The sequence below is a fragment of the Capricornis sumatraensis genome, chromosome 14 (assembly GCF_032405125.1).
Source record: "Capricornis sumatraensis isolate serow.1 chromosome 14, serow.2, whole genome shotgun sequence".
Classification (NCBI taxonomy): domain Eukaryota; kingdom Metazoa; phylum Chordata; class Mammalia; order Artiodactyla; family Bovidae; genus Capricornis; species Capricornis sumatraensis.
The window spans coordinates 86416406-86425122 of NC_091082.1; the positions used below are offsets into that span (position 1 = coordinate 86416406).

General features: G+C 49.0%; 1 protein-coding gene across 1 annotated transcript in view; it reads right to left on the reverse strand.

Moving 5' to 3' along the window:
- The window catches only part of KIF14 (kinesin family member 14), a 37754-nt gene extending 34368 nt beyond the window's left edge, over positions 1–3386 (reverse strand). Inside the window, exons 1-2 of the mRNA XM_068985799.1 lie at positions 2302–3386; positions 34–288 (exon numbers count right to left, since the gene is read on the reverse strand). Coding sequence (XP_068841900.1) covers positions 34–288; positions 2302–3386 — 1340 coding nt within the window. The remainder of the gene's footprint in view (positions 1–33; positions 289–2301) is intronic.
- Between the last annotated feature and the right edge of the window lie 5331 nt (positions 3387–8717).

Consider the following 8717-nt stretch of genomic DNA (forward strand, 5'->3'; position numbering starts at 1 on the left):
CTTCAGGATGGTCGGATTCACAACACAACTTACGTGTATGACTTTCCAGAGCCAGTCTGGCCATACGCGAACAGACAGGTGTTGAAGCCTTGGAAGGCCTGTCCTAGCAGCGGGGCCGCCAGCGCCTGGTACACAGCCATCTGGCTCGCGAAGCGCGGGTGGCGCTCGTCCACGGACCAAAAGGAAAGATCGTAGGCAAAGCTGTACACCTGTCGCGTGCCGGGGTGCTCCACAACGATTTCCTCCCCATCCAGGAAGACCGCCTGAGCCGCTCCTTCTCTCTTCTCCCTTTCAAAAGAAGTGCAGGTATTTTCATTGCAATTATTGTGAGTATTATTTCCACAGAATATAATAAGGACTTCAGACTACAGCAGAACATTCCTCCAGGGCAAGACGGCTCTTTAGTTTTATGCGGAACATGCAGAGCAGCACACATCATAATAGCGGGTTTCCAAAATCTATTTCCCCAGCTCTAGTGCCACTGCTCAAAGGAAAAATGGAATTCCAGATTTCTTGTCCAGAAAATTCCCCTACTTGCATAGAATTTTCCATCTTCTTCCCTTTCCTCTTAAGTTCTCCCTTTTCTCATCCCGTCCACTGAAATCTACCTGTACCTGTAGTTCTAACTGGAAATGTATTTGAAAACATCATAAAGAATTTCTAGAGGTACGAATCTATACAAAGCGGGCAAGAAACAAAAGCACAGCTTCAACAGACTCAGTCAGACACAGGTCTGAACTGAAGTGTCTTTGGGAGACAAGGTGCGTTTCTGTGACTCCGAAGGTCCTTCCTGCTTTAAAGCATCTCCCTTAAAACTCTGGCTCTTTGCACCCACTGTGCTTCTATCTCAGACTCAGGAGGAAATCTTTTTGCCCTAAGCTGCAGAAAAGCACGAGTCCTTGTCTGGCCACACAATTCTTTTTGCCGCCAACTCTGCTTAGATGTGGAGAAGGCAATGGCAACCCACTCCAGTACTTACCTGGAAAATCCCATGGACAGAGGAGCCTGGTAGGCTGCAGTCCATGGGGTCATGAAGAGTCGGACATGACTGAGCGACTTCACTTTCATTTTTCACTTTCGTGCATTGGAGGAGGAAATGGCAACCCACTCCAGTGTTCTTGACTGGAGAATCCCAGGGACGGCAGAGCCTGGTAGGCCGCCATCTATGGGGTCGCACAGAGTCGGACATGACTGAAGCAACTTAGCAGTAGCAGCAGCAGCTGCTTAGACGAGAATTCACTGTGGAATCCACCCTTCTCGTCCTCCCAGTGGCCCTGCTGCAGGCTGCTCTGGGGCCCACGCCCCGTCCCTCTAGGGCCGCCACCTGTGCGGGCTGTCCTGCTGCTTCTCTGCCCTGAGCAGTCCCGAGGCTCTCCCTGAGTTCTCTCCCCTCATCACTCACCCACATTCTCACTAAAAGGCTCAGCGCCCTATGGAATCCACCTCAACTGCTGGCCATGCAGGTTCAGGCCAGGGGCCTGCCCACACTGCAGTCATCACGCACGTGTGAAGCGTCGGTTCAGTCACGCTGGACTCTTCACTGCAGCTGCCAGGCCCCTCCTTCCATGGGATTCTCCAGGCAAGAATACTGGAGTGGGTTGCCTTGCCCCGCTCCAGGGGACCTTCCCGATCAAGGGATCGAAACTGCGTCTCCTGTGTGTCCTGCATTGGCAGGTGGATTCTTTACCGCTGAGCCACCTGGGAAGCCACAGGGTCACCATAGCCTCCTCCAACTCACTTAGATCCAAACAGACTTAAAAAAAACTACTGACTCTGTGAAGTCTTCACAGTTGTCCTCAAAGCATTTAAAGATAATCAGATGCTACAGTCACACCAGGCGAGTCTGTCCGTTTCTCGCCCACAGGCACTCATGGGGAGAGATTTTTTTGCGGTCAAAGTCAAACATCACAGATCAGTGTGTGTACAACCACGACCTGTCACAGATGATACGGTGATAACCACCACCCTGGAAAGGGTTTTGGAAGGACCTGTTTGGGGAATGAGCAACCAGCTGTTGCTCTTTTTAAGGGGAAGGTAGAAGACACCACCATCTATGACAGATTTGAAAGCAGACTGCCTTAGAGACTGACGTCAGTCAGACGTTTAAAACAGATATATCTGGAGAAACTTCCATTTGCAAAATGTGGTTTTGATTTTTTTGTTTTATAGCCAATCATCGAAAATATCCACATACTACCACTGAACCGGGAAGTTCCGTCTATAAATAGGCAGTGCCAGCCAGCATGAACACGCACCAACACGCAGAGCAGGTTGGCCTCGGATAAAAAGCGGGTCACGTACCGGCTGCTGAAAGGCCTGACTCTGACCGCCACTGTCACTTGGCTGCTCTCCACCTTCAGGAGCCCTGTTTCTGCAGAGGTTTTCTGAAGTGCGGTTTCTTCCTCAAGAAGGAATGTATTTTCCCGTGACCTTTCCCTCTGACTTGCAAGAAGAGAGCTCTGGGGCGTCTGTTTAACTTGCAGGGTGGGCCTCCTGCTTCTCAGAACCAAGGCAGTGGGGCTCCGAGGCTGCAGGACGCCACGCCTAGGTGTCGACCTGGGCTCTGAAATACACTTGAAGGGTGTCCTTTTCTCTAAGCTTTCAAATCTACGTGAAAGTTTCGTGGCTTCCTTCTCAGCACCCCTGTGATGCAAGGCCCCTGCTCCTGACACTCTGGTCTCCAACCTGCTCTCAGTGGGCCTAACTGCCAGGCACGGTGCGCGAACAGCTTCAGTCTGACTCTGGGAACCGGCGGGCGCTCGCTCACGTGAGGACTTAAGGGCAACGTTCTCACCCAACCCACTGAGGGCAGAACGCGTCGCTGCGCATTTTCCATCAGCCTTCATGTCAGGGTCTTTTGGGTCTGGAGTTAAAGGTACAGAAGCTGCAACAGGCAAGTCTTTATCACTGCTTACAGCTTTTACATTCATACCAGTTTGTGGTGAAGGCCAACTATTTTCTGTCCTGCCGCCCACATCCTGCATTCCTTTCCACTTTTCCATGCAATCTGTCTTAGTCCGACGCTGTAATGCAAGGCGTGTTTCTGCCGTTTTTGCACCGGCATCTCCTGACTCACGACCAAGCAAAGACGGTTCCTTGCTCCTGGTTGCTCTCCTCTGAAGTGTCAACCTCCCCACAGGGTTAGGAAGGAGGGGTGTGTCTTCTGTTTTCTTACAGGCAGAAATAACGTAAGTGCTGTTGATGTCTCTGACTTTACTTGCAGATCTCAGTAACGGATCATCATTTTCACACTCTGACGAGTCTGACCTCGGATGCAGCTTCAGCTTGCTGCCCTGGGGGAGGACACTCAGGGACGACGTCTTCGTGGAGGAAGGAACGCCAAGGAGATCTCTGTCGTTTCTGCTGTGTGCAGTGGAGGCTGACATGGTGGCAGAAAGTTATTTTTAAGAAGAATGTTGCTGAAGAAATGCTAAGCTCTTCTTTAGACATTCATTTGACTTCCGGCCATTTCTTATGCAACAGTTTCCAAAATTATCTGCTAAAATAAAAGAAATAAATAAAATTTAAACTGCGCAGATCACAAACAGGCTTTAAAAACACGAGGACCTTCCATGGGAAAGTGACTTCTCAGGGGCATACATTAGGTCATGATCTCCACTGAGAAATCATTCCCAGGCAGCTTCGGACAAATCTCTGACCTCAAAGACCATACAGTCATTGCTCAACAAACATGTGCTAAGATCCCATGAGGTGCCAGGCCCTCTGGTGGACACTGTGAATTTCAAAGACAAAACTTTATTTTCATTTTCTTAGTCTAGAAAGAATGCACAGATAAAGACTGCATCAGGTCAAATGTGCCAGGTGACTTAAAAAGATGTAAAAAGCACATGTCAAAGAAGATATAAGAATAGTCAATAAGCACATGAAATGATGCTCAACGTCATGGGTCATTAGGGAAAAGCAAGTCAAAACTATAATGAGATGCCACATCATACCCATTAGGATGGAAACGATCAAAAAAAGAGCAGAAAACAAGTATGGACCAGGACATGGAGAAATGGGTAAGCTTGTAAACTGTTGCTGGGAATGTAAAATGGTACAACCACTGTGAAAAACAGTAGGGATGGCCTCAAAAAATTAAAATTAGCATATACTAAGTCGCTTCAGTTGTGTCCGACTCTTTGCGACCCCAGGGACTATCGTCCACCAGACTCCGCTGTCTGTGGGATTGTCCAGGCAAGAATACTGACTGGAGAGGGTTGCCATGCCATCCTCCAGGGGATCTTCCCGAGCCAGGGATCGAGCCCACCCCTCTTACGTCTCCTGCGTTGGCGGGCAGGTTCTTCACTAGTGCCACCAAATTAGCATATGATCTAGCAATTCCACCTCCGGGTATATACCAGGAAGGATTGAGAGCAGGGTCTCAAATGAAGGGATATCGGCCTACCCGTGTTCACAGCAGCATCATTCATAACAGAGAAAGTCGGGAAGCAACTCAAATGTCCAGTGACCAATGAACGGCCTACCAAAACGTGGTATATCCATACAATGGAAAACTTCTCAGCCTTCAAAAGGGAAGAAATTCTGCTACAATATTGGTGAACCTTGAGGACATTATATTAAGTGAAATAAACCAGTCCCCAAAAGACAAATAATATATGATACCACTTATATCAAGTACTTATAGTAGTTAAAATCAGCAGCAGAATGTATAATGGTGGTGGCTAGGGAAGGGAGCACGGAGAGTTATTATTTAATAGATGCAGAATTTCAGACTGACCAGATAACTAGTTACAGGGTAGATGGCAGTGATGACCATGTATTTAAGGATGTACATTTAAAAATGGTTAAAATGAATAAATGCTAGAAAAGAGAACATGTCAGCAGAGATTTTTTTTAAGTGCCCCCAGTTTGGGGAGCAGCAAGGGGTACTAACAGACACCCCAGCACCAAAGTTAAAGACCGGAGTGAAGCATTTCTGCAGGTGCTGAATGCACTCGACATGCAAGAACGCCTCGGGGAGATGAGCCTGAGAGGTGTCACAAGGCAGCTCATACCCAAATAAGTACCAGAGACAACAAATACAAGCACTGTAAAGTAATCGCTTGTGTTGAGAAACTTATGCAAGATCAGTTAAGTATTCAGCCTGCCCTCTAGCAGTTAGACAACAAAGTTGACAGGAATGTAAGCAAATACGTGTCACCAATATCTATCCAGTAGTTACGGAGAAGGCAGTGGCACCCTACTCCAGGACTCTTGCCTGGAAAATCCCATGGGCGGAGGAGCCTGGTAGGCTGCAGTCCATGGGGTCGCAGAGAGTCGGACACGACTGAGCGACTTAGCGGCAGCAGCAGCAGCAGCAGCAGCAGCACCAGCAATGTTTAGAAGAAAAGAGAACAGCAGACACAGCTGAGGTCTGACTTTCCGTCAACGCTGCATCCAACTGGTTATACTGATGTGAACAAGTCTTTAAATTTGCATGTCTGATTCTAACTTGCAAAATGACATCTGATGAAACTATTTCATTGTGAAGGCAAAGAAAGGAACCGTCATTTAAAACAGAGTGAGGGGTGGACGTGGAGGGTATCTGAACAGGAGCTCTCATGTTTTATCCCTTGCTATACTCACAGACTCTACAGGAAGAAGCTAGTTCACATCCCAGGGCAAAGAGGAAGGTTGCATCCTCACCTAGCAACGGCCCAGTCAATGAAAACCCAGCAGCTCAGCCACTAGGAGGTCAGCACCACCCAGGCTGTCCCTCTCCTCTGATGGACTGTCATTGAATTCCCTCCTTTTCTCCACACAAGCAGGCCTCATCTGGCTTAGGGGCTTCGCTTTGTTGCCCCTTCTGCATTTTTGTTACAAACTGAATGTTTGTAGCAACCGTGTGTCAACAAGTCAGTGCCATTTTCCCAAGTGAGCATCTGCTCTCTTCAGGTCTGCCTCACAGCTCTGGAAATTCCCACACTTTAAACGTTTCCATTAGATGCTACTGGTCAAGGCGATCTGTGGCCAGTGGAATTGATGTTAGTAGGAGGACTCCTGAAGGTTCTGATGATGGTTACCGTTTTTACCAACCAAGTATTCTAAATGAAGGCAGATACATTGTTCTTTAGACATAATACTACTGCACACATAACAGGCTACCATATAGGACATGTGTAACTCTTCAACGAAACAAAACGTTCAGGAGACTGGCCAAGCGGTCCCCCTGAGCGCACACAATCTGGGAGGCGGAACCAGCTGCCCCTCTCCTGGGGCTGGTCCCCACTTGAAGCTCGCGGTGAGTTGCAGCTCTCTACTGCTCCCACGGAGACTCGTCCTGCTAATACAGCAACTAACCGTCGTATTTTTAAAAGCAACCCCAGAGATCATGACTCTGGAGGTACAAAACAACAGAGGTTCATTTTTAAGTAACCTGTGCAAGTGCTAAATCATTAACAATCATGCCAGGATCGAAGCATCTCCCATCACCTTCTAACTAAAAGCAGGCAATCTTTTAGTTAAAGATTTCCTGATACGGAAGTAAATACAGAAGCAAGAAGAAACCGAGGACTTGACCCGCAGCTGAAAACCGGCTGCTATTTACAAGGAGCACGACAGCTCGGGGTCTGAGGAGGGGCGGGGGTACGCCCCGGGACACTGGGGGGAAGGGGTGCCCAGACCCCGGGGTGGACTCTCAGCGGCCACCCCGCCGCCCGGCGGCCACGCGCCCGGAAGACGCCCTCCGAGGGGTCCGCGGCGGGGAGGGCGCGGCCCGATCCCGCCCCTGGCCCTCCCGGGAGAACCCCGGCCCGCCCCCCTTGGAGACCCTCGCACCCGTCCCCGGGGACCCCCGGCCCTCCCGGACTCCCGAGCTGTCCACCCACCCCACCCTCGCCCGCACCGAGGCGCCGCGCCCGGACCACAGCCCCCACCTCGCAGGCTCCTGGCCTCCTCGCGCCGCTCACGCCTCCGCTGCCGCCCCGCGGTTTGAATACGCGCCCCGCCCTCTGATTGGCTGCCGGGCGCCGCGCACGCACGTCTTCCCGGAAACGCGCGCGCATCTCCTAGGCAACGGCCCCGCCCCCTGGGTTGCGCGCGCCGCGCAGGGACGCGGGCGGCCGGGGCGCGGACTGCGGGCGGGGGGCGCGCTCGAGGGGGCGGGGGCGCGGACTTCGAGCGGCGGGGGCGCGCTCGGGAGGGAGCAGGGGCGCGCTCGGGGTGCTTGGCGGAGGACGCGGCGTTGATGACCTTGTCCAGCCCCGGAGCAAAATGAGCACCGTCCGTCCGCGTCGCCCCAGGACCTCTGTGCAGAAATAACTGCGTGCCCCCTCGGTAGCCACAGCCATTCACGGTTTTCTAGGATTTCCGGTGCAAAGCCTAGTGATGGGAAGTGCGCTGAATGTCTTAGATGGAAGTTTTTCATTTAATCCTGAATACCTCACCAGGTAAATATTAACATGATCCCCCAGTTTACCAATGAGGGGCTGAGGTTTACAATTAAACTTGTGAAAAATTAGACAACTAGCTGGCGGTGCAACTAGAATTACAAGCCCACCTCGTGAGATATAACTCAGTTTCTAGAAATATCCTAATAAGGTTTTGAAGCACGAAAAAATAAGTATACTTGCTGAAAATTAACCAGATGAACGAGACGAACTCTAGTCGAAAAGATATTTTAAAGTAACTTTTTTAAATAGCGAAAAGTGCAGGTAAAGAAATTGGATTCAGCGGGATAGAAAGAGAAATTAGAAGGGACTCTGAATGCATAGAAAAATTGAATGTATAATAAAATGCTCATTCTAAAACTCTCTCTAAAAATCATTCTAAAATTTGTTGAAATTAAGTTATAGAGCAACCATCAGAAAAAAAGAATGTAGTATTTATCAGGTCTATGGGAAAATAATCAAGTCTAGAGAGCAAAAGAAGATATGGCAAAGGAGAATACCGACAAACACAAATACATAAAAATTCTAAACTCATACATAGTTCACAATAATGAAAATAAAGTGTAGTAAACTACAAAAATACATTAAATATGACAAGATATAAAGATACCTTTCAACATTACAAGTAAAAAAAGTTTATAAGTAGAAACGGATAGTTCAGTTCAGTTCAGTTGCTCAGTCATGTCCAACTCTTGGTGACCCCATGAACCACAACATGCCAGGCCTCCCTGTCCATTGCCAAATCCTGGAGCTTGCTCAAACTCATGTCCATTGAGTGGGTGATGCCATCCAACAATCTCATCCTCTGTCATCCCGTTCTCCTCCTGCCTTCAATCTTTCCCAGCATCAGGGTCTTTTCCAATGAGTCTGTTCTTCACATCTGGCCAAAGTATTGGAGTTTCAGCTTCAGCATCAGTCCTTCCAATGAACACCCAGGACTGATCCCCTTTAGAATGGACTAGTTGGATCTCCTTGCAGTCCAAGGGACTCTCAAGAGTCTTCTCCAACACCACAGTTCAAAAGCAGCAATTCTTTGGCACTCAGCTTTCCTTATAGTCCAACTCTCACATCCATACATGACCACTGGAAAAACCATAGCCTTGACTAGACGGACCTTTGTTGACTATGTAATGTCTCTGCTTTTTAATATGCTGTCTAGGTTGGTCACAACTTTCCTTCCAAGGAGTAAGTATCTTTTAATTTCATGAACGCAATCACCACCTGCAGTGATTTTGGAGCCCCCAAAAATAAAGTCTGCCACTGTTTCCACTGTTTCCCCATCTATTTCCCATGAAGTGACAGGACCGGATCCCATGGTCTTAGTTT